Below are 27,272 nucleotides of genomic sequence, written 5' to 3'. Positions count from 1 at the left end.
CAATGATTCCTTGTAGGATCTGGACCCACCACGACCCTGAACTGGATAAGCGGTTATAGATAATGAATGAATGGATCGCATTTCTATTTGGCTTTTAATCAAACCTTTAAACAAACCTAAACAAACAAACAAACAGAAGTGTGTGTCTGAACAGTTTTTGCAAGGTGTAAAAGTTCGTTAGAACTCTGTACTATAACTCTCACCCACCCTGCTATATACCTGTTAACCCTGTTAACATTTGCATAAATTTCCTCAGTTACCATCATCTTTTCTAAATGATAACATGTTTCTCCCATCCTGGTTAAGACAACCATGTATATTAGTGTCACACCCTGGCCCTGTCCTGTGTCTGTTGTCCCCACCATGTGCTCATGTAGCACATAGCTCTTTTTTTTTGTTGTTGTTTTGTTGCTGTTGTTGTCTCCGCCCTAGTCCGGCCTTAGCTCCACCCTTTTGTCAGTGTCTCCATCTGTGTCCCCTTTGTAACCCTGCCCCCTCGTTATATGTTTCAGGTGTTCTTATGTGTATTTAAGTTCCTTTGTGTCTGCATTTCTTTGTTGGACCTGTCCCTTTCCCCTTCAAGTCAGTTTGTGACACTCTTTTGTCTGTTTCCCCTTTCCCTTGCTTTACCTATTTGGGTGATCTGTTTCTCTCTCTTCCCTCCAGTCTGTCTATTCCAGTTTATGCTATTGTTCTAAGATGTTTCTACCGTTTGTATTGTTGTTGGTTTGAGTTGGTCTGTCAGTATTTCCCTCTGTCCCTAGTCAGTCAGTAATTCCCTATCCTGGTCTGTCTGTATCTGTCTCTCAGTCTAGGTATGTCTATATTTGTCTCTCAGTCTAGGTCTCTGTTTAGCACTCTGTCCACATCTCTCTGTCCATGTCTTCTGTTTGAGTATCTCTGTAGTTTTCCTGTTGCTTCAATGAAGTCTGTTATTGCATGTGCGCCCGCCCCGTCCTAACATTTAGACTGTAATGTGCATGGATTAATGGAATTTATTCATGATTTTTTTTAAACAAATTCTGACCTTGAATGTTTTCTGTTTTAATAATTACAGATGTCTGGACAGAAATCTGTTATTTTTATACAAATTTGTTTTTAATGTCTGTGGACATTCATTTAGTTTATTTATTTATTTATTTATTTATTTAAAATAAGTATACTGCTGAATGCAAACAGCAGACACAGTGCCGACAGTAATAATGTTATTATTAACTGGCATTCTGAAATTGGCCACATGGCACAGCAGGTAGTGTTGCAGTCAAACAGCTCTAGGGACCTGGAGGTTGTGGGTTCAAGTCCTGCTCCCGATGTCTGACTGTGAAGAGTTTGGTGTGTGGATTAAATGTTTAAATGTGGAGAGTTTAAATGTGGATTTCCTCTGTGTGCTCCGGTTTCCTGCAACAGTCCAAAAACATGTTGGTAGGTGGATTGGTGACTCAAATGTTTCCATAGGTGTGAGTGAATGTGTGTGTTGCCCTGTGAAGGACTTGCACCCCCTCCAGGGTGTGTTCCTGCCTTGCACCCAATGACTCCGTGACCCACCGCAACCCTGAACTGGATAAGCAGTTACAGACAAATGAATGATATCAGCATTATATATCAGCCTTTGGTCACTCTGCTCATTAAATATCGGCATCAGCCATGAAAAAAACCTAAGGGTTGACCACTATTCTAAATATAACATTTTAATGAAAACATTTCTTATGATGGCGTTAATCAATGGCCAGAATACAAAAACCATTTAAACTAAAGCTAAGGTTGGTCAGAGATTCCATTTATTCCATTACTTTAGTATCAAGGGCCAACAATGATCATGCATCAAGAGATTCACTGAAGATCCACAGACCTGTGAGTGTAGCAGGTAGATTTTTATTATAGTAAATTATAACACATCCAAAAAGCCGCAACTAGACAAACTTCAAGACTGTGATAATATGTTTGAGTCAACATCAAATAAAAATAATGAAGGGACAAGTATTTACAGCCGCACCATTCAAGCACAGTACCATATCTGCTAACTTTTGCGCTAGCGCGTGGGAGTACAAAAGTCCAACCTGTTTTTTCTCACCATCCTACAGTATCTGAGCTTTTGTCAACTGAAAAGGCCATGATCCACCAAACCTGGCCCTGAGCTTACTGAAGACATGTTACCATAGGAACTGTGCACATGGCTCGCAGGTACTGCAGACTTCAGATCAGTACAAATCACAACTGATGGATAACTGGGATCAGAGTTGATTGTAAATAGCTCCAAATACGTTACAATTTTTATATACAAAATTCTGTCCCTAATTTAGTCACTTATTATAAGAAAATATGAATGTACTAAAAAACGGTCAAGAGTAAATTATTCCCTCTGGAACTTGGTGCTGGTGGCCAGCCAGCCCTCTTTGTGAATGTTTGAAGATTTTGTGTACTGTGAAGAGGAGTGGATCTGAGTTGTGCTCTTTTAAATATAATTCAGTTACAAGTTGTCTATGAGAGTACTACTGCATATTATGAAGAAATGTACAACTTTGACATCAATGAACACAAACCCATACACTAACAAGCATGGTATACTCAGTGGTGGACAGTAACGTAAATGTAATGTAAATGTAATTTGTTACTGTACTCAAGTACATTTTGTGAATCTGTACTTTACTCAAGGAATCTGCCGTTCCTTCTGTTTCATGTGTGAACAAAATCATAACGTGTTTGAACAAATCTCCCAGCTCCACTCAGCTCTCTGTGTGACACACAGCGGCTCCGTTGCTAGGGGACAAATAAACACAGTCACTACGCTAAAACAAATGAAAACGTTTCCATTGAAAACCAGTAATACCAAACGCAGACCTGTAAGAAATCACTTTCAGTTCTTAGAATCATCATTAACCAGAATTAACAAAATGATTTGTACCACTTTGTATTTGGCTGTATTTGAGGTATCAGTAACTGCTGTTCATTCAGAGGATAAACTACTATTCAGAGATAAACGAGTTCGAAAGACAACAACGAGTATTAAGCAAAAAGTCAGAATAGCAAAACCGTTTAAGAAACAGGTGTCTTAAAATTACAGCTTCAAAATCACAGTGATGCTTCACTGACCTGTAATAGAGAGAATAGAATCTCTGTCTTTGCTACTTTTGGCTTATCACTACAGAAACTGCACTATGTAACTTTTGAAAGAGGGTAGAAAACCACCCCTCCCCCCCCCCCCCTCCCTACCAATTTCAGTACAGTGCTGTACCTAAATCTTACCTAGCTAGTGTTCAAAAATGAGTAAAAAATGTTCTGGTGCAGAGAACACACTAAAGGCCAATTTATGCTTTTGCGTTGACTCAATGCAGAGCCTATGCCGTAACCTGCGCAAGTGTCCTATGCTATTGTGAAAGTTTAGTTGTGTGTTGGCATCTGCGTTGCTCTGCAATTACACCACCAAATCACTAGGGCTGAATTTCAAACATCATCTAAAACCCTATGCAGTACACAATGTCGTGGTGTAGTGACTTTACACTCCCTAAATAGTGCACTTTAAAGATTTCCTTGGTTTAATGTAGAGGAGTTAATATTTCTGTACTTCTTGACTTGAGCAACTTGAACCATGTTCGTCTGAGAGGTGCGCATCAAGTCATGCTGCCTACGGAATAGGTTCAACACAGAAGCATAAATTGGGCTTTATACTCAGGAGACAACAATCTCTGTTGGTTTGGAAGGACAGCTTGTTGTTGATATAGTTGATATAACATTATTCATTGCTTTTGGGTCCAAAGGTAACAAGAAAAAAATGATCAGATTTAATTTTAAATATTACTGACATTCTAGTTATACCTGGTTCAGCAGCAAAAAATCTTGGCCTCATAATTAACCCAGATTTTATCATTTGAACAACACATAGGCAGTATCACTAGGACAGTTTTTTACATCTTCACAACATCACCAAGATTATAAGTGCTTTATCCCTGCACGACGCAGAAATATTAGTATACGCCTTTATTACTTCAAGGCTAGAAGTAATACTAGAAAATTTTAGCATAACAGTCCAGTTCTATCATCACTTCATTGGATGCCTGTTAAATTCCGTAGCGATTACAATATTCAGTTAGTAACATAAAAAGCTCTACATGGGCTCACTCCTGAATACCTTCAATAAATTATTTTCTATTATGAGCCTCCACGTTTACTCAGATCACTAGAGTATTGGATTTTTAATATTTCCCAAAATTCGATCACGCAGGTTTTTTCAATTGTGGAGCGCAGGGATGCCAATGTTTCAGGATACTCCAGCGTCTGTGTGTCCTTCTGGCTCTCTCCTTTTAGTTAAAGCTGTCATAGTCAGATCTGCCGGAGTCATTAGCAACACTCCAGAAATGTTCACATTGCAGCTTTATATTCAACTTATATAACAGTGTATACTCCCACTATTAGAGAATGACACTACTTTGCTTCATTATTTCATTCCACATTAAATGTCTATTGTAAGCCTTGTACAAGGTGAAACGAGTTCCAAACAATATCTCCACTCTACTGCAACCTGAAATGCTGTGTAGTTTGAAAGAAGAACACCAGACTTTCAAAAGATAACTAACGTAAAACCTTCAGTCTTGTTTCTGCAACATTGTATTTTTCAGCCACAAACACACAAGATCACCTTTTCACATGCTCTGGCTGTTATTAGTTATTATTTAGCAGTTGCAGTCTAGCACTTTTAAGGTTTTACTTTTTAATAGGTAACATCATGGAGTATGTTCTTTGAACCATAAACTTCACTGTTCAAACACTTCAAACAAACCGTCTCCATTCAGCCAGCTTGGCTCTGTAAGCTGCTTATATACATACAATAAAAAATCAGGCTGTGATTGGTTCACGCTTCTTTAAAAATGTGAATTGTTTTCAAATTGGAACACATTTGTCACAATCATAATCTGTTTAATCAAAATAAGCCATCTACTTTAGGTTTCCTATTTAAAATTGCCTTTGGATACTAGTGTCTTACCGTCTCTTAATGTTTGAAGCAACCAGAGAGCAGTGATTATACCAAACCACAACTTCATAAAGACTCAGCATATAATCAAGCTGAAATGTCTTCCTATGTGTTTTTGTTAATTTTTTCTTTTGGAATTTTCTTATGCAGATATCTAACCCTGTACTGTGGGTTTGTGCTGAATTTTTTCCAATGATTTATTTCAGTGGTTCTCAAAAACCACTAAGCACCCTTTACCAAGCCGACAAAGTTACCATCATTCAGTGCTGCAGCCAATGCTACAGTCCCTCCTACAGGGGGTTGTTTTCTTGCGGTGGTGCTGAAAGCAACAGGTCAGCGCTGAAACACTGGGAACTACAGCTCTGATTTTAGATAGAACTAATATTAGCACCGTGTTCTAGAGAAACTACATTTCATTCTTCCTCAACACATCGCATAAGAATTACACAAAGATCACATTAGATAATAAAATTGAATACAGATTAACAATAACATTAACAAAGTATTAATAGACTGTAAAGTATTAATAGAGTCCTAAATAAGCAATTAATTCTGACATTCTGACTGGACACATGATGATGGACGAGACTTACTTTCAGACCAATAAGATTCTTTCTTATTGTAATTAATGAACAGTTATTTTAATCTGGTAAAAACATTATTTGCAAAATACATTGACAGTTTCTGCTTTGCTATTGTTCAAAAAGGCTACTGACAGGCACAGACCGTCCTGATGGCAGTTGGCTTAATAAAAATCTGACAACAAATATGTTTTATCTGGTTTGTTACAGTCGAAAAGATTTACAAGAGCATACTGGTCCCCCGACCTCTGCGTTCCTTTTTGTGATTTCAGTAGGTTGGCAACCCTACACACAGTGTATGCTGGGAGAAGGTGACCAGATAGACACCTTTTCAAGACCCCAAAAAAAAAAAAAATAAATAAATAAATAAATAAATAAGATTGAAAAGCCACTCATGCACTAGCTGAAATAGCATTATGCAACGGAAGAAACCTGATTACTGAAGAAGGTTAAATAAGCCTGCTAAACAAAGCCAGGTAAAATATTCATGCATTAAACAATGCAGTATTTAGGGCAGACAGAATTGAAGTTCATGGTTTTCCTGAAGTTGACTGTATATTTTACAGATACCTGTATATAATGACTAAATAGTTGTTCTCAACTTAGTTTTATTTTTCTACCTGTAAATGGTATTTATTTATTTTTGTATCCATTCATTCGTTAGTTAGTAGATACAACAGCTCCTTGTTGCTTATTTTATAATATATAAATATATCAAAGCCATTTGATGTATTGAGGCAATTAACCTAGACCCCCTAATCATTCAACTCTAGTGACGTCTCTGAGTCCTACAAAACAGCGTCCGCGAGATTCCGCGGGTAAACCAGACTAAAATAGTCGCTTGCTATATCATCCCCATCCACTAGAGGGAGGCAAAGAGCTTTTTAGCAATTAAGACAAATAGCACCTGTGACCGATCTTAAAGTAAGCTCTAGTCTTGTTTTTTTCAGAGTGCTGGCTGGGAATGACCATTAGAGTATGGGTCATCAGTTCTGTCCACAAAGGGCCTGATTCTACTTGTTTAGTCAATTAGTCTCAGTCTTCAAACAGTCATACAGGATAGGCTCTTGTTTGGTTGGAATGAACACCTGCAGCCACAATGTCCCTAAGAATGGTCACACTTGCCCTAGAGGTTACGCCTGGGTCTCTATTTTCTCCTGAAGTCTTTCCTCATCCAGACCTACGAGTCTACCTTGCTAGTCTCTCCTTCGTTTCATGACTTAGGGAAAGTGATGTCTAAAAACATTTGGCTATATGGTCTAGAAAAGGGATGAAAGGGATGTTCGGGTGCTAACCCGGATTGTATCCAAAAAACAATAAAACCACGGCTGCCCGTGGGAGCTCCACAGGGTCAATATACATGGCCGGGCTGCTATAGCCAAACCTTTGGTCACTCATGCCAATGCCAAATGTTGGTTTCAATGGTGCAAGGAGTGCAAAGCTTGGCCTGTGGACAATGTGAAACATGTATTGTTTCTGATGAGTCCACCTTTACTGTTTTCCTCACATCCGGGAGAGTTACGGTGTGGAGAAGCCCCAAAGAAGCGTGCCACCCAGACTGTTGCATACCCAGAGTGAAGCATGGGGGTGGATCAGTGATGATTTGGGCTGCCATATCATGGCATTCCCTTGGCCCAATACTTGTGCTAGATGGGCGCTTCATTGCCAAGGACTACCGAATCATTCTGGAGGACCATGTGCAACTAATGGTTCGAACATTGTATCCTGAAGGCGGTGCCGTGTATCAGGACGACAATGCACCAATACACACAGCAAGACTAATGAAAGATTGGTTTGATGAACATTAAAGTGAAGTTGAACATCTTCCATGGCCTGCACAGTCACCAGATCTAAAGATTATTGAGCCACTTAGGGGTGTTTTGGAGGAGCGAGTCAGGAAACGTTTTCCTCCACCAGCATCATGTAGTGACCTGGCCACTATCCTGATTTTAAAATCCCTCTGACCACTGTGCAGGACTTGTGTATGTCATTCCCAAGACGAATTGGTGCTGTATTGGCCGCAAAAGGAGGCCCTACACCATACTAATAAATTATAATGAATTAAAACCAGGTGTTTCAGTTTCATTGTCCAACCCCTTTATGTTCATACATGCTGCTCATTTACCTCTGAATGTTCTCACTTTTGCATGTTGTCCAGCAGGGAGCAGGATGGTCAATATGATGCATCTGTCCTTGAACTGCCTTTGGCCGTCTAAAGAAAGGTTTTTCAGTCCCATTTTTCAAATAATGCAAAACTGGATTATTGTTGTTTTTAAATTTTGTTTTATGAGCACTATTTCAAAACTTTACCATTCTTTTTCTAAGAAATATGGTCCATATATGACAACTAAGGTCAGAGTTTGTATGGGTGCTTGAAATCCTTGAATATTAATATTGTATTTTCCAGGTTTGAAAAGTGCTGGAATTTTGGGTAAAGTGCTTGCAATTGTAACTGTATTTCTTTCGCAACAAATGGCTGAATAGGTCACTTATAATATGGAGAAATAAAATAAGTCGCAGAGCCTAAAACAAAAACTGCTCCGCATGGATTCATTAGTGCCAATGCATGTGGTAAAGATCATTTGATCCAGAAGTGCTGACTCCTAAGGCTCTTCATTATACCACAGAGAATAAAAGCACCATAACATTCTGCCCTGGTTACAGGAAAGAAAGAAAGAAAGAAAGAAAGGAATGAATGACTCTTGGACAGGAGCCTGCTCCTACCATTCACCTAAAAGGCCTGGCTCAAATAACATGTTTGCGACCAGTACACTGCTAGCTAATATATGACTGTGATCTGCCGGTGTGTTTTGATGTGTGACACACCTGCCCCAAGACACAGTCAATTATAAATGATACTGGGCATATGAAATCAACACACTATAGAATATGATACATATATGATCTAACTAGTCACACAGCTCCAGGGAACTGGAGGTTGTGGGTTCGAGTCCCGCTCCGGGTGACTGTCTCTGAGGAGTTTGGTGTGTTCTCCCCGTGTCCGCGTGAGTTTCCTCCGGGTGATCCGGTTTCCTCCCATGGTCCAAAAACACACGTTGGTAGGTGGATCTGGACCCACCATGACCCTGAGCTGGACAAGTGGTTACAGAATGTATGATCTAACAAAAAGTGCAACCACAGTGATGATGTTTCTGAGTGTGCAGAAACTTGTGAATTCAGTGTTTGTGTTCATGAAAACCAACACATTTACATGCGTTTGCCTATTCAGTCTATGGCAGTTTAACTCCTTTAACACCTTTTAGTACTGAAGCCCTAATCAGTGTCTTGCTCCAGGCAGCTTTTTAGACACAAAGCACCTTGTGGAATTGGTTGGAAATCACCTTTCTGTTCTAATCACATCTATTCACACTGGTGCTTTTAGTGCATTGTATCAGTCACACTAGGGTTTGTTGAATGACTACTTTTGTTTTGTGTCTCAGTAAAAAAAAGCAGGTCAAAATACAAGTCTTTAAAAGCACGTGACTAGAAACATTTTCTGAGGAAAATGTAGTTTGTTTTTTAATAAAAAATAAATCTACACAAGTTTAGGCAATACCATGTGCAGGCTGAAGGAATCTGCAGTCAAGTGTAGCATTAGGCCTGTGAATGAGATCTTATCCAAGCCAAATTTATCCTCTGTATATGACAAAAAATACTTGCCTCCATCCTCTCAGGAATACCCACGTTGGTGTAGCCTGGGAAAGGAGGCCAAATGGATAAGAGCACTTGATCAAGCTTTTCTACACTTTGTGCCAAGAAACAGATTAACTGCCACATTGCTAAACATTTGCATGCTTTTCACACGGTTATATTTGAAGGTGAACTTACACTTAGCACAGTTTGAAGACCCAGACTCCTGAAGCTAATATATATATATATATATATATATATATATATATATATATATATATATATATATTTTTTTTTTTTTTGTTTAAAATAATCTTGTTTTAATCTGCAAATCTATACCAATTTCCAAATATATCAACTTTTTCCTCTTTTCTTTTAGTATGGATATTTGCATGTTTTTATAATCTGAGAATCTTGACTTTCTTACCCTTCCCAAAGCAGAAAGGGTCTGCTCTGTGACATGCTCATCCATATTATGTAACTGCTTCATGCTTTAATTCATAGATTTTTTCATGGGTCTAGGGCCACTGAGCAAAGGCAGGAACACACCCTGTAGGGCAGCACTACACCACAAGGCGTCACAAACTCTTACCTGTGGACCCGGGTGACACGAGCCAAGGAACCCAGGACCCAAAGAGACTGGTGCTGTGTGGCAGTGATACATACTGTGCCATCCACCATTTATACAGCCAAAAAGAATTTAATTTCATGCGTAAAAATGCGTTCATTTTCATATTTGAAGGTTTATTGACTTAGTGAAAGCAGTGACAGTTTGGTGTTTTTATTGCTTACACATTCCTCTAGATTTGGTCAATTTTTTGCAGTAACAAATACAAAACAGAAAAGCAGTCACTCAGGTTATTGCTGTTGTCTTGTACAGTTTAAACTAAGGAAGATGTGGTAAACAAGAATACTGGTAAAGCTGGTCCTCTCATTGGCCTACAGTGTCTATTCTGCTGCAACACAACTCTGTCTGCAGGTCTTTCTATTATGGCAAGAAGGCACTTTAAAGCTGTTTTTGTTTGTTTTACTCTCACAGAAACAACAAAAATACTCCACATTCTATATGGCATCCCACTACAATGCACTCCTCCTCAGTGCCCTACTGCTCCTGTTCTTCACAGGGTTCACATGCAGTTTATTCCAGTTCTTCATGACGCTGAGTGGACTCGTTAATTACCTGCAAAGGACACAAAGCTGTGAACCAATATGCATAAATGTCCAATAGTACAGGCGAAATTATGCCCCATAAACATGGTCTTCACTTACGTGTCCATCTCTTGTTTCTATAGTCTTAATCACCACTTTCTTAGAAAGGTTTTCAATCATTGGTCTGGTTTCTACCAAAGCTTCTGCAGAGAGAAGAGCACAGTTGCAAAAATTATACCTCTTAAAGGTATATATTATAAAAGTCTTCTATTTATAATAGATATATAAATAATCTATATTATAGAAGTTTCTATTAAGAATTCTTGGATTCTGCACACCATGCATTCTCCTACTTGCCAGCATCAGCACTGCATTTATTTAAAAGTTGCAAGTCATCAATTTTATTATATATTCAAAGCCTGAAGAAGGCACTGCAGTTCAGATGGGTTTTATATCTAACACAACCAGATGCTAGTTTTCAACAATAAAAAGGTCGGCAGTATGTCATACCTCTCAGATTAAAGGAAGAGATGTTAGGCATTGGTGTGGTAATTCTGAAGGAAGAAGAGTATGAAAGTGAATGAAACACAAAACCCAGACATTAAAGCACATGATGTGCATGTAAAGAGTTTTTGGCTCACAAAAGCCACTTATTCTAAATCATTCTTTTAAAAGACAAGGTATTACATTAAAAACAATTATTTCAGCATGGACTGTGTTTGCAGTTTGGTTTATATTTATTGGCTAATGGCTAATTAACCATTTGTGTAAAGGAGATACAGAGAGGGTTTTTTAAGTTTAAAGTCCCTTAAAATAGATTATCAATTATGCAATCTATCCAAAAATATGTATTTTCTTTTATAGTATACAAACCTATACAAGATTAATTCACAATTCAGAACAATATTAATGTCCGAATAAGATATGCTAATGTGTATATTCCTAACTGAGTGTAAGAGACCAGAGTGACAGGTTTTTTAAAAGCTTCACCTGCTTTCTTCTCCTTCCAGCAGTTTCCTGTAGGTCGCAATCTCAATGTCCAGAGCCATTTTGACATTGAGCAGGTCCTGGTACTCGCGCAGGTGGCGAGCCATCTCATCCTTCATGTTGTGGATGTCATCTTCCAGACGTGCGATTGTGTCTTGGTAACCAGATGATTCCATGCCAAAATTATCTTCCAGCTCTCTCATCTGGCGCTCCAGAGACTCATTCTAACAGAAACATGAGCAGATGTTCATTCTACTGTAAGTATGTTCATACTTACTGTAAATATTCCATATCACTGCTGTGAAAACAAAAACCTTGTATTTACAAAATGGTAAATTAATAGAAAAAAAAAGCAAAAAACTTACACTTCCCTAAATTGACTGAAAAGTATTTGTGTGACAGTGACAGTGTTATCAGAACTAAAGATATACTCACAGTGCCCTTAAGAGCATCCACCTCACAGGTCAGAGCCTGGATCTGGCGGCGGTATTCATTAGCCTCCTGCTTGGCCTGACGTATTGCTTCATTGCTACGGGCAGCAGCCTCTGACAAATCAGCGAACTGGAGTGAGAAAAATAAACAACTTATTAACACACATGCAAACAATGGAAGTGTCTGAAGGTGAAACCACAGGAAATCTAATCATCCTATCCATTTTAAATCACTGTTTAATGAGCACTGAATGAATTCTTGCTAATGGGGCTGGTCTAACTGACATTTTAGGTCATGTTGGTTCACAGGAAAAGAGAGTGGTGATCCATTAAATATGTCAATACTCCTGATTGTTAGTCACACAAACACAAAAAAGTGCTATGTTCCCTTTGTGTGTGAAGTGCTTTCAGGGATTGGCCATCTGTCCTCTTTATCTAGTGAAACCTACTATTACCGTCCGCTGTGTTTTAACCCTGGGGGAGGCCATAGACCACCTGCAGTTTCAGGGCATGCATGCTGTACAGCTGACTGCTGTTGCTACAGCATTGCTATCATTCACAACCAGGAGAGAATGTTTACACAAGTATCTACAATCAGTGCTAATGCTGTCATGACACTGACATTTCCCATTTTGATACAGTACTTTGAATGATATGGATATTCAGTACCAGGCTTAGTACCAGAGAATGATCAATATGCATTAATATTTTTGACATTAGTCAGCTCAGATAATATCACTGCCTGCTGTCAAATTAAAGTGATAGCAGTGGCAGTTCTGTACAGAGATGGGATCTGCAGTGAAAAGTGAAAGTTTTGTTTAAAAAACATCCCAAAAATTACATGGGAAAAAATTATAAAGCTATTAAAATACGTTAATTTCCTTAAAGCCCACTAAGCATTACATAGTGATTTAACAGACGAAAAATTGATGAATGTCACACACACACAGGTTAAATACTCTTTCAAGGTAAAACTCCAAATCAGTTTTTATATTATTGAAAATACGCTGGCTGCACTAGTGTAATGATGTTTTCCATCAGCATAAGGACTAAGGACAACGAATAAGCTTAAAACTCATTTGGGTTCTGTTAATAGACTGACCTTGGATTTGTACCACTCCTCCGCCTCCTGGATGTTCTTGGTAGCCAGAGTTTCGTACTGCAGGCGGACATCCCGCAGGGCAGTTGTCAGATCAGGCTTGGCCACGTCCATATCAATCTGCAAATGCTGGTCATGGATCTGGGCCTGGAGCTCAGCAATCTCCTGCAGATAAGCAGAGGGGAAAGCACAAGATTACACACAAAGCAGCTGCTTGGTTCTGTACTATTACAGAACATCCATACAGCATCCATGCTTATTTGTTTTTGTTGTACTTCATAAGCTTATTAATCACTGCTGAGTTTTAAAATTCTCAGAACAGAACAAAGGTTGACGTGTTAGATTCTTTGCCTGTGTGTGAGTGTCTGGTATGTACGTTACTAATTAAAATAGGCACTGACCCTCTATTGAACTGTTTCTTTTTCTGAAGGGCCAGTCTAATAATGTAGATTTTCTGAGGAAACGGGGCCTTCTTACCACCTTCATCCTCTTGACATAATTCCTTTACCTCTACTGAGCGTTTAATCTCCATGCTAATGCCATTTCCTGCCAATTGCCTGATCCTCTCAGGTCACAGACAGAGTCACATGTGTAAACCTGCTATGAAACGAGCTCAGTAGTAAAGAGGTAAATGACGCCAATGTGCAAATATACCTCATCATGAAGCTTCTTCAGAAAAATGATCTCCTCCTGCAGGGACTCCACCTTCCGCTCAAGGTCTAGACGAGCCAGGGAAGCGTTATCCACATCCTGCAAGAACAGCATGTGTAATGGCAATTTTGAAGTTATGTCGTTCACCTGTCAGACACCTTGACTTTGTCCTACACTTTAAGAAAAATGTTGAAGTAAATACACACGATGATTGTGTCAACTTAAAAAAAGGTGAAACAAATACATTTTAAAAATGGTTTATCAAAACATTATGCATTGAAAAGTTCTTCAGTGCCTTTTATAGCATCATTCCAACTGACCCTTTATTTAGAAATGAATACTGCCTAAAATGGGGTAAATACCCTGATTAACCCATTCAAATTATATAAAGAACTAAGAACAATTAAATGCATTGAAATTGTTTTAGATATTGTTCATATTGTGTTTGTTTGTATTTTATACATGAATCCATGGTTACAAAAGATTTATATAGCACAGACTCTGCTAGTGTAGTGGTACTAGCATACAGTAACATATTATAATTTTGTTAAGTATCTGGAAATGACCTGAATAGTTTCTTAATACAAGTTAAGGCTACTTATCCGAACAACGGCAATGCAAATTAGATTCATTTCCTCAGCATTTTGCCATGCATTGAATGAGTTAAAAAGCAGCAGCCTATTAAGCTCTTGCATTGAGTCTGTTTTTCTCCATCTGTTTGGAAAGCCACAGGTGGCCATGGCAGGTACAATTGAATACACACTCACATCCCCTTATTGTGGTCTTCCATTGTGTGATGTTGCCAGTCTTCCACAACTAAGAGCAGTGCCACACTTAGACAACAGCTTACTTTGTCATTTATATATACAGGCTTCCTCTCCTCATCAGTGCACAAACAATGCTCGAGTGGAATCAGCTTTTCTGCCATAAGTTCGAAGTATAAAGCCTCCCATTGAGCAGCGTTTCTAACCCTGACACTGGCCCACAGTATCCCAACCCAGCTAGGCTGAGTGGTGCAGGACATCTGTCCTCACACTAAGAAAACTCTGTTGATCACACCCAGCTCCACACAGCACAAAATGGGCTTTATCAATGTTGTTCCAAAATCTACTAATATAGGTAGAGCTGGAAGATGGGAGGAGTGTAGCATACACTCTTAAAAATAAAGGTGTACAAAAGGTTCTTTGAGCAAAGCCGTAGAAGAATCAGCTGTGGTTCCATAAAGAATCCTAATATAGAATGATGGATTATTAAACCTTTAAAAGCTTCTTCTGGATTGGTTTGGTGACTTGTGCTTATTGCTGGTACACATTGGTGTTCACATGATGCAGTTGCAACAGAACATTCATCCTTCATAATATATTGTTTCAAGTCTGTGATGAACAAATATGTTTTTGAATTGTGAAATGACATAGTTTCAGTGCATTGTTACTCTTCTATCATCTTATAATTATATTCAAATGCAGTTAAAGTGGTGGTTTGTGCTGCTGGTTTTAATGTGTCTGTGCTGGACACTTACCTGCCTAAAGCTTTGGAGGTTATTTTCAGCATCTTCCCTCTGAATGATCTCTTCTTGGAGTCTGGAAGTGACACAGGGGCATTAAAGCAGTGCCACACCCACTCTCCGAGCACTATACTAGCAGTATCTCAGCAATCAAAATACAGAAAAAACATGTTTAAATACAAGATTGGGGCTTACTTGCTTGAAAAATGGCATTTACATCCAACCTGTTTTACCACTGCAAATCTTAACTAGCACCGGTCCATGTATACAGAACAAAAAGTACATATAGCCTAATAATGAATAGTCTGGCATGTAGAGACCAAGGCTAAACCCAAACCTTTAGTTTACAGAGCCAAACATTTCTACATTCATATACTCAATCAATGTTGAATTTCTGAAAAAAACAACTAATTTAATGTGCATAAACTGTCATAGTTTTTATTAAAATGAACAAACGAAGTAAAAACGAAGTGGTAGTTAAAGTTGCTTTTTAGATACCCAAAGTGCTTTATAGTTTGTGGGATATTAGGAGCGCCTCAGTGTGTCCATCAATGTCTGAGGCAAGGTTAAAATGGCTCATGACTTTTAAACTTAAGTTGTTTTAACTTTTGAAATTCTTTTTGCAATATAAACTGTGTTTCTTCCCTTAGCAAAATTAACTCTTTTTTACTGTTAAAAAATTAATGTAGTTAAGGTAGTTAATGGGCTTCCTTCAAGTTTGGATAAATAATATATTGACAAAACAATACGGTTTTGGCTTGTTTTTTGCTATGAATCTTATTAATTTTTCATTTTACTTCAAATATTAAGGCAACACCGTTACTCAACTTGATTTGACTTTCTTAAGTACATTAAAACTTGAAGTTTTATACAGTGCATGATACAAGTTCGTCCTCCGTAGGTGTAATAACAGTACTGAAATGTGATGCTTTCAATGTACTTGGACCCTTCCACGTGAAGAATATACAAAGGCAGGAAAGTAAAGAGCAGTATTTTCATTCATGTGGAATAACGGTCGGCTGTCAGGTGCGGTCAGCTCAGAGCAGCGCTAACATTGTTCAGTGAGTGGTGCAGTGGTGTGCGCACTTCTCTCTCAGGCGCTGGATGTCGTCTCCGAGGTTGTCTCTCTGGACCTCCACATTGGCCTTCTCTCCGCTCAGCTGGTCCACTTTGTGGCGTAGTTCTCTCATCTCGTGCTCATAGAGGTCCCCCAGGCGGCTCGCGCCTTTGCCGCGCAGTTGCTCGAGCTCCAGGACGAGGCCCTTGTTCTGCTGCTCGAGGAAGCGCACCTTCTCTATGTAGCTGGCGAAGCGGTCGTTCAGGTGCTGCATCTCGGCTTTCTCGTTGGTGCGGTTGGCCTTGAACTCGGAGTTGATGGCGTCGGACAGGGAGAAGTCCAGCGAGTCAGAGGAGAGCCGCGGCCAGTGCGCGACGCGTACCCTCGCGCCTCCTCCGCCGTAGGAGTAAGAGGAGAAAGCGGCGGAGGTAGGCGCGGAGCTCAGTCGAGCTCCGGAGATGCGCGCCGCGGACAGCGAGGATGAGCGTGCCGCGGTAGAGCGCTCCCCGCCGAACATCCTGCTGTAGGAAGAGGACTGGCGGCCGGAGCTTCTGCTGGACATTCTGCACAGAGTGAGCTCCTGCTCCTGGACTTGAAACCAGAGAGTTGCTCCCTTCCTTCAGCCTTCAGTGGGAGTTTTGTTTAGTGAATACGTGAACGCCTAGATAGCCGTGATGAGTTAGTGAGAGTTTTCCCAGCAGAACCGTCCGAACTTTGGCTTTAGGGGAGTTTTTATAGCACCCCCCCCCCACACACACACACCTCCCCACATCCAACTTCGACTCCCCCACCTCCCTCCCCTATCAATGACAACACACAGATGGGTGGGGAGAGAGAGAGAGAGAGAGAGAGAGAGAGAGAGAGAGAGGGAGAGAGAGAGAGAGGGGGGGGTTATGAAGGCCTACACATAAAGCAGAGTGCTCTAATTCAGTGCATCTACAATTCACTCCACAAATATTGACACCCCTGGTAAACATGACCAAAACAGGCTGTAAACAAAACATTATTATATTTTTACATTGAAATTACCTTTTTATACGAATTCAAAATGTATTAAAGAACTAACATATATTTCAAACACAAGAATTTACAAAGATATCATCTCTGAGTTTTAAAATGCTTGACACTGATAAAAAGGCAAGGTCTGAGACAATTACACCTTAAAGAATCTGTCCAGATCTTTCAGATTCCCAGTTTACCCTGTGTGAATCAATCACTATGACCCTGGAGTTTTTAACAGGACACTGGGATTATTGTAGTAAAACTTTGTGTCTGTGTTCAGCCAATTTTTACTTATTTATTATAATTTGATTGTATCATCTGCTGGGAGATCCATTCTTGGTCCAATTTACGTTGAGGATGTGATTTCATATCTGCTATTTGATGGAGTCCGTCTGACCAAAGGAATTAAAAAAAAGAATAAAAATAAAAAGCCCCAAATCCACCGGGCATGAAATTTAAGCGACCCTTATCACTCAGGTGAATATAAACCCATAGGGGCGAACTTTATTTCACTCAGAACTATTTCTAGGGGTTAAAGAAAACGCAGAAATCTAGACTGCCATTTTCTAGGTCAGTTTTGCTAATGTTTATCAAGAATGTCAATATATATGCTTTTATCTTTGTATTTAATTTATACCCTAGACACAAACGTTCACTGTTGTGGTGTTATTGTGGTATCTTTGTTAAAACATTACTACATCACAAGTTTCTGGAATATCACGAAAAAAAACCCGGCTGCCATGGCATATGTGAATGCTGCCGATTGTTTTATTGATTAATTGACGGATTACTGATTGATTTATTGATTCTCCAAAGTCCGTTCTTTGGCCCAAATGCTAAAGTTAAGATCAATACTGAAGGAACATTTGTTATATGTGTTAAGAACATGAAGATTATTTTTTTCTTTCTTAAAATCAGTTTGTTTGGAAATAAAATACGTGCAAATGCTTGTTGTTATCGAACCACGTACTGCAGGAGCTGACCGTGCGGAACGTTTGTACGGGTGCGTTGTTTCCAGGGGGAGCTGCCCAGTTAGCGCGCTCTAGCTGTTTATACTTTAAACATGGGGAAGCTGCGAGTGCTAGAGCTCTACAGCGGGATCGGGGGGATGCACTTCGCTCTCACAGGTCACACTTATTCTTTCTATACTAGTTTTACAGTTTTCTTTGTTCTCTCTCTCTCTCTCTCTCTTTCTTAGGTGTTTGGGTTTGTAAACACATCATTATCTTGTCCTGTTTTTTAAGTTATCTTTTGATTTTGAATTTTTGAATGTTTTAATTGCAATTTAAAACATTCTTTAAAAATAAAAGGGTTGTCAAAGTCTCTCTCTCTCTCTCTCTCTCTCTCTCTCACTTACCTGTTTCCTCTCAACAGGGGTCACTGTTCTCTTATCTGCAGTTGCAAATTGTATTTTACTTATTTCATTGCAGAATGTGTTAGCCTTTGTTTATTACACCAGTTATTAATGATCAGGAGTTCACTTGACCGCGAGTAAGCTGGTGAATTGTGATAAGGTTGATACAAGTGTGTCAGATAGCAGTTGAGCAGGACATTGTAACACCTATGATAACATTTTACACATCTGTTTTGTTAGTGTGCCTTTTAGATGCAAAGTTACAGACAATACTTCATTGGTTGCTGCACAGTTGGATAGTCATAATCTAGTCATTCATTGGTGGTTAGTTTATAGCCAGAGGATGATGTTGACTGGAATTTTTTTTTGTTGTTTTTCGAAGGGCCTAGAAACTCTAAAATTCTGACACGAACCACACACACTACTATCATGACAACATTGCTGCACAGAAGAATGTAGATAAGGTAGATAAATAATATAAATAATAAGTAAATAATAACATACCCAGTGAGTTATGCTTCGAGTCATCCTCTTCTATCAACACATTTTGTCTTTGTCATATTTAAATGTTTTGTGTGTTAATAATATGACTTATGTAATATTTTTTTCTGCTTTAGAGAGCTCAGTGCCTGCTGAAGTGGTAGCTGCAGTGGATGTGAACACAACAGCAAATGAAATTTATAAACACAACTTCCCAAATACTCTACTTTTGCCCAAGACCATTGAAGTGAGCACCACCTAACAACTTGTTTCTTTTTGCAAAAGAAGATTCTAGTCTACATTTCTTATAAATTAAGTGTTAAATATTCTGCTATTGTATAAGAAAGATTATATTGCAGTTATATACTTTGTGACAAATATTACATTTCTGAAGAGAAAAGTGGTTTTAGTTCAACTTTGATGGGGTATCTAGTGAAAGAGCAAAATGTTGAGGCAGAAATATAGAAATATCTATGTTTATTTACATTCCTGCATATATAATCCTCAAAAAGTAAATGTTAAATTTCTCCGTTCCCATGTGGCTCATACTGGTATTATCTTGTGTGCTATAGCCCCACTACACACACACACACACACACACACACAGTTTGAAGAAGATTAACCACAGTTATATGGTTAACTGTGGTTATATGGTTAAAAGTGAGCTCAGTAAGCTGAGTCTGACTTATGCCAAATAGTAATGTTGTAACAATATAAATAGTTTTGTTTATTTACAATATATATTTTATTTATAATTTATATTTGTTTATATATATGTAAATAATAGAAATATGTGGATTTGTTTCCTTTAAATAGTAAAAATATAATAATATTATAGACTGTAATAGTAACAAGTTTGAACATAAACATAAGGACAACTAATACAAATTAATTTCTTTAAAAAAAAGACTGCCCCCTCTTTCTTATGAAGATCTTTATTTTTTACGTAAGTCATTAACTGTTATTTTAGATGTTCATGCACTATTTATCTCAGTTTCATTATATTATGTCTTATTTCTGATGTTTTAAGGCAAATGTCTAGCAAATCTCTTTAAATGAAAAAAGAAGCCCAGTATGCCTATAAAAATACCCCAGTAATCAGCATAGTTAATAAAAGGGCTGGCTTGGCAGCTTATTAGCCCTAATTTCATGGAATAAAAGCCTTTAAAAAACCCTTTTCATTTATTGGAATTATAATTAATTTTGGAAAAATATGTAATGACAGATATTTTTTCACACAAAATCTACTTTTATTTAACTCCAAAAAAAAAAATTAAGATTTGGACACATTTTTCTTTTTTTTTGCAGGTTCATTCAGACCAATCCAGATTTAATCTCATGACTGGTGGTTAGAGGAATATATATTAAGTGAAAGAGTAACTTGTTAGATTTAGTGTTGGGTAAAGGTTGTATGCAGTGTCAGCAGGGGTAATGATGCACCAGGCAGTGGCCTTATTCTCTAGAGTGCGTTTCACTAAGGTTTTGCTCATGTAACTGACAATAAAGTGTGATAGAAGTACAGTATTTTTTTAATGTTCTTGAAAAGGTCCTATTAGGGGAAAAACAAGTTACCGAATACACTGCATCAGATTTCCTCTCGTTGGCTTGAATTTATTTATGTATTATTTATTTTTTTGTGTAGCAAGAAGAGGTCTCTTGAACATAATTCAAAATGTGAAACTTGTATATTATACCCATTTATTACACACAGACTGATAAATTTCAAGTGTTTATTTCTTTTTATCTGATGATTATAACTGACAACTAATGAAAACCCCAAATTCATTATCTCAGAAAATTAAAATATTACGTAAGACCAATGCAAAAAAAATGATTTTTAGAAATGCTGGCCAACTGAAAAGTATGAGCATGTACAGCACCCAATACTTAGTTGGGGCTCCTTTTGTCTGAATTACTGCAGCAATGTGGCGTGAGATGGAGTCGATCAGTCTGTGGCACTGCTCAGGTGTTATGAGAGCCCAGGTAGCTTTGATAGCGTCCTTCAGCTCTTCTGGATTGTTGGGTCTGGCATATTGCATCTTCCTCTTCACAATACCCCATCTATGGGATTAAGGTCAGGCGATTTTGCTGGCCAATTAAGAACAGATACCATGGTCCTTAAACCAGGTACTGGTAGCTTTGGCACTGTGTGCAGATGCCAAGTTCTGTTGGAAAATGAAGTCTGCATCTCCATAAAGTTGGTCAGCAGCAGGAGGCATGAAGTGCTCTAAAACTTCCTGGTAGATGGCTGCGTTGACCTTGGACCTCAGAAAACACAATGGACCAACACCAGCAGATGACATGGCACTACAAACCATCAGTGACTGTGGAAACTTTACACTGGACCTCGAGCAACGTGGATTCTGTGCCTCTCCTCTCTTCCTCCAGACTCTGGGACCTTGCAAAATTTACTTTCATCAGAGAACATAATTTTGGACCACTCAGCAGCAGTCCAATCCTTAGTGGAAGCAAGACGCTTCTGACACTGTCTCTTGTTCAAGAGTGGCTTGTAACAAAGAATGCGACAGCTGAAACTCATGTCTTGCATACGTCTGTGTGGTGGTTCTTGAAGCACTGACTCCAGCTGCAGTCCAGTCTTTGTTAATCTCCCCTACATTTTTGAATGGGTTTTTATTTTTTCTACCACATCTCTTCCTTCCCTTCGCCTCTCTATTTATGTGTTTGGACACAGAGCTCTGTGAACAGCCAGCCTCTTTAGCAATGACCTTTTGTGTCTTGCGCTGCTTGTGTAAGGTGTCAATGGTCATCTTTTGGACAACTGTCAAGTCAGCAGTCTTTCCCATGATTGTGTAGCCTACAGAACCAGACTGAGAGACCATTTAAAGGCATTTGCAGGTGTTTTGAGTTCATTAGCTGATTAGAGTGTGGCACCAGGTGTCTTCAATATTGAACCTTTTCACAATATTGTAGTTTTCTGAGAAACTGAATTTGGGGTTTTCATTAGTTGTCAGTTATAATCATCAAATTAAAAGAAGTAAACAGTTGAAATATATCAGTCTGTGTTTAAAGAATGAGTATAATTTATAAGTTTCACTTTTTTAATGGAATTAACTAATAAACATTTTCATTATAATCTAATTTTATGACCAGCACCTATAGATGTCATAAGAACATTAACTGTTTCATAACAAATTTGCATGCCTTATGTATTCATAAAAGCAGGTTTCTCTATGAGTAGATTATAGATGTTTAACACTTAATTTTTTGTTTCTCTTAGGGAATGACATTAAATGATTTCAATAAACTGGATTTTGATATGATTTTGATGAGCCCTCCATGCCAGCCTTTCACAAGGTAATTAAAAATTTGTCTTTTTTCACTAAAAGAATTTCTCATGAAAAATAATGCATTTCTGTTTTTTTATTATGTATATATTTATTGTTATTTGAAATGTGTTTGTGTTTTTTTTTCACTTCAGGATTGGGTTACAAGGTGATGTTTCCGACCCCAGAACAAAAAGTTTTCTGTACATCTTGGACCTTCTGCCAAGGTCAGAAAGATCACTCTTATCTTTTTTATGAAAATAATCTATATTGAATTCATTATTACAGTGCTGGCCTTTTCAGTTACATGTCCTGCCTGTGGACATTTACTTCATATTAAATTAAACATTCATATCAAATTCAAATGTATAAAAAATATTTAATATCTTTCACCAGCACCCACAGTGTTAGAATCAGAAAGTCCCTATTTCCTGCACATTTTATACCAAGTTTTCTTGAACTCTTAATATCCAGTTTTATTAAGCCAATTGGTGAATTTAATATTCCCCTTTCATGTGTCTGCAGGTTGAACAAATTGCCACTCTTCATTCTGCTGGAAAATGTGAAAGGATTTGAAACATCCTCTGCAAGGTAACATGGGAGATGGGCCATTTCTTCTACTCAGTGTATTACTATTGTTAAATGGTCATGGTCTGAGGGGATTGTTCTCCCTTGTCACTGTCCACATGCATTAAATACTCTGAAATGTTGGACCAGGTTCTTACATGCTTAATGCAGCTGTTTAAAACAAGTGTACCATTGGAAAAACAAAAAAACTGAGGGATTAATTTGTTTTACCCCAAAAATTACTTTTTCCTTTTTTTCAGAGATACTTTGATTAAGACGTTGAAGGAATGTAAATACCATTTTCAGGAATTCATGATATCACCCACTTGTGTAAGAACTTATAATTTTTTTCTTATCAAATAATTTCACACCTTCTGTGCATAATATGCGCTGTAATGCTGTAATGGGCGGCACGGTGGCGCAGCAGGTAGTGTCGCAGTCACACAGCTCCAGGGACCTGGAGGTTGTGGGTTCGATTCCTGCTCCGGGTGACTGTCTGTGAGGAGTTGGTGTGTTCTCCCCGTGTCCGCGTGGGTTTCCTCCGGGTGCTCCGGTTTCCTCCCACGGTCCAAAAACACACGTTGGTAGGTGGATTGGTGACTCAAAAAGTGTCCGTATGTGTGAATGTGTGTTGCCCTGTGAAGGACTGGCGCTCCCTCCAGGGTGTATTCCTGCCTTGTGCCCAATGATTCCAGGTAGGCTCTGGACCTACCGCGACCCTGAATTGGATAAGCGGTTACAGATAATGAATGAATGAAATGCTGTAATGCCAAGTTAAATCAGGCAGTTAGGATCATTAAACTGCAACTCTATAACTAGTCAGCATTATGCTATTCAATGTATTTCTTTGCTGCACCCTTTTAACAGATCGGAATACCAAATTCAAGACTGCGTTATTTCCTTATTGCTAAGGCATCTCCTGGTTCTCTTCCATTTCAGACAGCTTCAGAGGTAAATGTTTGTTTTCAATCAGAAACATGCATAGAGTGGTACTATTTACTGTACAGTTTGCAATCCAATAATTCTCACCATCTTTTCACACTACCTATCAGATTCTAGAGGGATTTCCAAAGGCCTTTAATGAAGGCAGTCCCACGGTTTCAGATAGCTACTGTGGGTCCCCCAGCAGTAACCTTAAGGATGACAGGGATATCATCTATAAGTTGGAGACAGCTCGGGACCTAGAGAGAAAGAGAAGTCAAAACAGCGAGGAGTCGGTTAGGAGACTTCAGGATTTCTTGGAGGATGAAGGACATAGAACAGACATGGACCAGTATCTGCTGCCTTCCAAAATCCTGCTTAGATATGCTATGCTCATGGATATCGTTGACCCGAACTGCAGGAGATCAGTCTGTTTCACTAAAGGGTAAGGTGTCAGAAATAGTTATTAGTGGCTTTTAATACACCTGGTTTTAACCGTATTAATATTTAGATATTTAGCTTCTGTTTGTGGCTACAATCTATGAGTGGCATTGTTGAGTAAAACTATTCTTCCTCTTTAGCTATGGGCATTATGTGGAGGGAACTGGTTCTGTTCTGCAGTCCTGTACAGATGTACAACTGGAGAGTGTTTTTAAGTCACTAGAGGGGCTGTCTGAAGAGGAGAAACTCAAGCAGCTGTCCCAGCTGAAGCTCAGATACTTCACACCAAGGGAGATAGCCAACCTTATGGGATTTCCTTCACACTTCTGTAAGCAAGTCTTTATAATTAGCACTCTTAATACATTCTGTGCTAAATTATACTGTTTCATGTTCGTTTAGTATCTATTTATTCCAGTATGTGTGTGGGTTTATGCATCAAATTAAAGGGTCATGAAATGTTGTAATAAAGTGTACAAATGTTTGATGTTAATTAGAAATTCCCATTCACTGTTGTTTTTTCCTGGATTTTGGCAGATTTAATTAGTAATATGTATGGTGTCAGTAACCACACAGTTTAATTTCTGCAAATACTTACACAACCAGAGTGATGTTATTAGATCTAAAAACATTAAATTTACTTAAGTTTTCACACCATATTAATTAATGTAAGCATTAAAACATTATGTCATCTAATTACATTGATCTTTTTTTCCTTTCAGCTTTTCCACCCAATATCTCTGTTAAGCAGCAGTACCGGGTTTTGGGAAACAGTCTTAATGTTCATGTAGTTGCCAAGCTCATCAATCTTATAATATCATGACACAGATTTGTAAGACCACAGGGGCCACCTGGAGCTGAGGAACTGAGGAATGTTTAAAATTTTTGTTTTATGCAAATCAAATTTGTAAATAACCAATAAAGTTAAACTTTTTATATTTTTATATTGTGTTTTGTTGTTTATGTTAAAGGTCTAGTGTCCTTGTCTTGGCTGTTTTAATTAAATACTAAAATGAGTTCATTATTGGGCCTTTGGGAAAAGTTAAAATTTCCTTTTTACATGAAGAACTGGACCTTGTGAATAGTTATGCTTTAGCAAAAATTCAAATGTTTGAATAACGAGGGGGGTATTAAAGACTTTTAACTCTGGTTACTGATCTATGAACATCATATGACAACACTTCGTAATTACACAATAAAATGAATAAACTGCAATTCAGTTGTGGTATATGCTGTCTTGCACCCTGCCTATCTCTCTTCTTAACAGATTTGCAAAGTGTTGTCCAGTTTATGGGTATGTGATGGTCTCAGAAGGCTTGTTAGGGGCAAAGTGCATCATTGTACATGTGAACTATTAGGCCATTCCCTGAGTTTACCTGCAGAGTTGTGTCTGAAGAGCGTCCTGAGACCATCTCTCAGCATGGCTCAGACACTTTGGCTGTCCTGGCCACTATTAGCCCTCATATTTCTCAGTGGACTTCAGTGTGACCAGGGCAATCATGTCCACAGCCGCAGCAAAAGGGATATCAGCAGTGATCAGTGAGTAAAGGTGGTCATTTCTGAATTGCTGTAGTTGTACATGGGTCGCTGATATTTTTTACACATAACTGGAATTTTGTGAAAATTTGCATTTAGAAAGGTATTTTAAGGGTTGTTCGTAGCTCTTGTATTAAAATGATCTTGAATAACCATTTACTGCCCCTGTCTTACTGCCATCAGATCCATTTGCTTACCCATCTTTATAACTTAGGAATAAGTTTGTTGTCATTGTAGTTAACTCAAAGCTCATATTTAGTATTTTTTAGGTTATCTAGAGCTGCTCAAATAGTTGGGGTTGTTTATCAGCAGTGTTTAGGTTAGAATTAAATATAGGGAGATACTTAACTGAATATTATTTTTGATTTCATTAAATGTTTGGATTTGAGGCAAAAGTGAACTAAACGTCTACAATGGAGTATCCAAAAGAGTAATGAATGTTTTACATTTTCTATAATCAACATTTTTTTTTTAAATAATCTTTAAGAGAGCAGTACTCTCACTCTTGTGAAAAAAGACTAATGTAAATTTTGCAGTTTTATGTAGTTTTAATTTTTTTGTTGTTGTTTTTATTCAGTTTCATTCAGTTCTCTTATTCTAATGTCCTTTGATGACCTGCAGGCCTCGTATGATCTCAGTGAATGGTGACCTTACCTTTTCTGCTGGAAACAATAAGCACATCATTTTTCAAACCTCAGGAACAGGGAAGGTAAAATTGGGAGATGTAGACCTCTCTCAGCAAATAGATCAGGTAAAATCTTAGAGTTTCATATCTGTTTTTTCCCACCCTTTTATAATTAGTTTTAGATAATGGGAGGAAAGTTCTTCAGTGTATTAAGTGTAGATATTAACTAAAATAGATTTTATTAACTCTAGCTCTAGCAAAGGAACAGATTTATTTTAAGGAGTTACGTTTCATGTGCATATATTTTCATAAACATACATAACTGAACAAATTTGTTTCAGATCAAAACTAACAAAGAAGACATTGAAAAAATAAAGAGCAGTGGCCCATCGCAGGAGGTCATGAATGAGCTGAATCAGCTGAAAACCAGGGTGACCACACTTGAGTCAAAAGTCCACACAGTAGAGCAGGTAAAATCACAATCTGAAATGTTTTTTTTTTCTCTAAATTTTTATTTCTCTCAATATCCTTATTATTATTATTATTTTTTTAAATATAATTTGTTTTAAACATTACTTTTTTTCTTTTTCAGAAAATTGAGCAGAAGTCTTGTAGCAGTAACCCATGCCAGAACTCAGGGACTTGTCTGAATTTACTGGATTCTTTTCACTGTCTCTGCCCTCAGAACTGGCAGGTATGCTGGGACTAACCATATTCCACACTTCACATGGTCATAGTGCTTTAACTATCCCAGAGGACATATTTTCTGATTTTGTTCTTTGAAATGGCTCAGGGGATGTACTGGTGATTCTCCTAAATTGATTAGAAGAAATAGCAGTAAATAAATATGAGTCATGAAGATAGATATTTATTTATTTAGAATGCTGCCTGGGATGAGAATTTGTTGATTTCCAGCCTTACTCACATTTTTCTGCCAGTTGCAGATAAATATGATTGTTATTATCTTAATAAATCAGATTGAGACCTTACTGAGATCTCATAAAAGACAC

At 38.1% G+C, this 27,272-nt stretch overlaps 3 protein-coding genes across 5 annotated transcripts in view; 2 read left to right on the top strand and 1 right to left on the bottom strand.

Annotated features, from left to right (window-relative positions):
* Positions 1–9,913: 9,913 nt before the first annotated feature.
* On the bottom strand, positions 9,914–16,776 carry vim (vimentin). The gene is made up of 9 exons (XM_066683454.1): positions 16,085–16,776; positions 15,014–15,074; positions 13,498–13,593; positions 12,847–13,008; positions 11,749–11,874; positions 11,317–11,537; positions 10,837–10,880; positions 10,447–10,529; positions 9,914–10,357 (listed from the first exon to the last, which is right to left on the bottom strand). The coding sequence occupies exons 1-9, from the start codon at positions 16,615–16,617 to the stop codon at positions 10,316–10,318; spliced, it is 1,368 nt and encodes a 455-aa protein (XP_066539551.1). The 5' UTR covers positions 16,618–16,776; the 3' UTR covers positions 9,914–10,315.
* A 1,266-nt stretch (positions 16,777–18,042) lies between these two features.
* Positions 18,043–25,011, top strand: trdmt1 (tRNA aspartic acid methyltransferase 1). Of its 3 annotated transcripts, none has more exons than XM_066683619.1 (10): positions 18,043–18,060; positions 19,029–19,138; positions 22,130–22,206; positions 22,331–22,402; positions 22,701–22,766; positions 23,003–23,072; positions 23,610–23,693; positions 23,795–24,108; positions 24,245–24,432; positions 24,824–25,011. In XM_066683619.1, exons 3-10 carry the CDS (start codon positions 22,133–22,135, stop codon positions 24,922–24,924), a joined length of 969 nt encoding a protein of 322 aa, XP_066539716.1. In that variant the 5' UTR covers positions 18,043–18,060; positions 19,029–19,138; positions 22,130–22,132; the 3' UTR covers positions 24,925–25,011. The 3 variants fall into 3 exon arrangements, with proteins under 3 accessions (XP_066539716.1, XP_066539714.1, XP_066539715.1); XM_066683617.1 differs by having other exon boundaries at positions 18,060–18,184; XM_066683618.1 differs by lacking the exon at positions 18,043–18,060 and adding an exon at positions 18,853–18,875.
* Positions 25,012–25,521: 510 nt separating this feature from the next.
* cubn (cubilin (intrinsic factor-cobalamin receptor)) overlaps positions 25,522–27,272 on the top strand; it is a 34,367-nt gene continuing 32,616 nt past the window's right edge. The window contains exons 1-4 of the mRNA XM_066683017.1: positions 25,522–25,640; positions 26,259–26,388; positions 26,604–26,732; positions 26,855–26,956. Of these exons, the coding sequence (XP_066539114.1) occupies positions 25,522–25,640; positions 26,259–26,388; positions 26,604–26,732; positions 26,855–26,956 (480 nt within the window). The remainder of the gene's footprint in view (positions 25,641–26,258; positions 26,389–26,603; positions 26,733–26,854; positions 26,957–27,272) is intronic.

This window comes from Hoplias malabaricus, chromosome 10, assembly GCF_029633855.1.
Source record: "Hoplias malabaricus isolate fHopMal1 chromosome 10, fHopMal1.hap1, whole genome shotgun sequence".
Classification (NCBI taxonomy): domain Eukaryota; kingdom Metazoa; phylum Chordata; class Actinopteri; order Characiformes; family Erythrinidae; genus Hoplias; species Hoplias malabaricus.
Note: the sequence above shows the minus strand (reverse complement) of the source record. Positions and strands in the feature narration are given on the sequence as shown.

Coding starts and splice junctions, on each gene's coding strand:
- vim (XM_066683454.1), bottom strand. CDS start 16,617: ATGTCCAGCAGAAGCTCCGGCCGCCAGTCCTCTTCCTACAGCAGGATG. Junction 13,009..13,497: donor TGAAGAAGCTTCATGATGAG/GTATATTTGCAC, acceptor GCTTATCTGCAG/GAGATTGCTGAGCTCCAGGC. Junction 10,881..11,316: donor CTGGAAGGAGAAGAAAGCAG/GTGAAGCTTTTA, acceptor TTCTTCCTTCAG/AATTACCACACCAATGCCTA.
- trdmt1 (XM_066683617.1), top strand. CDS start 18,121: ATGGGGAAGCTGCGAGTGCTAGAGCTCTACAGCGGGATCGGGGGGATG. Junction 23,694..23,794: donor CATTTCAGACAGCTTCAGAG/GTAAATGTTTGT, acceptor ACTACCTATCAG/ATTCTAGAGGGATTTCCAAA. Junction 24,109..24,244: donor TCAGTCTGTTTCACTAAAGG/GTAAGGTGTCAG, acceptor CTTCCTCTTTAG/CTATGGGCATTATGTGGAGG.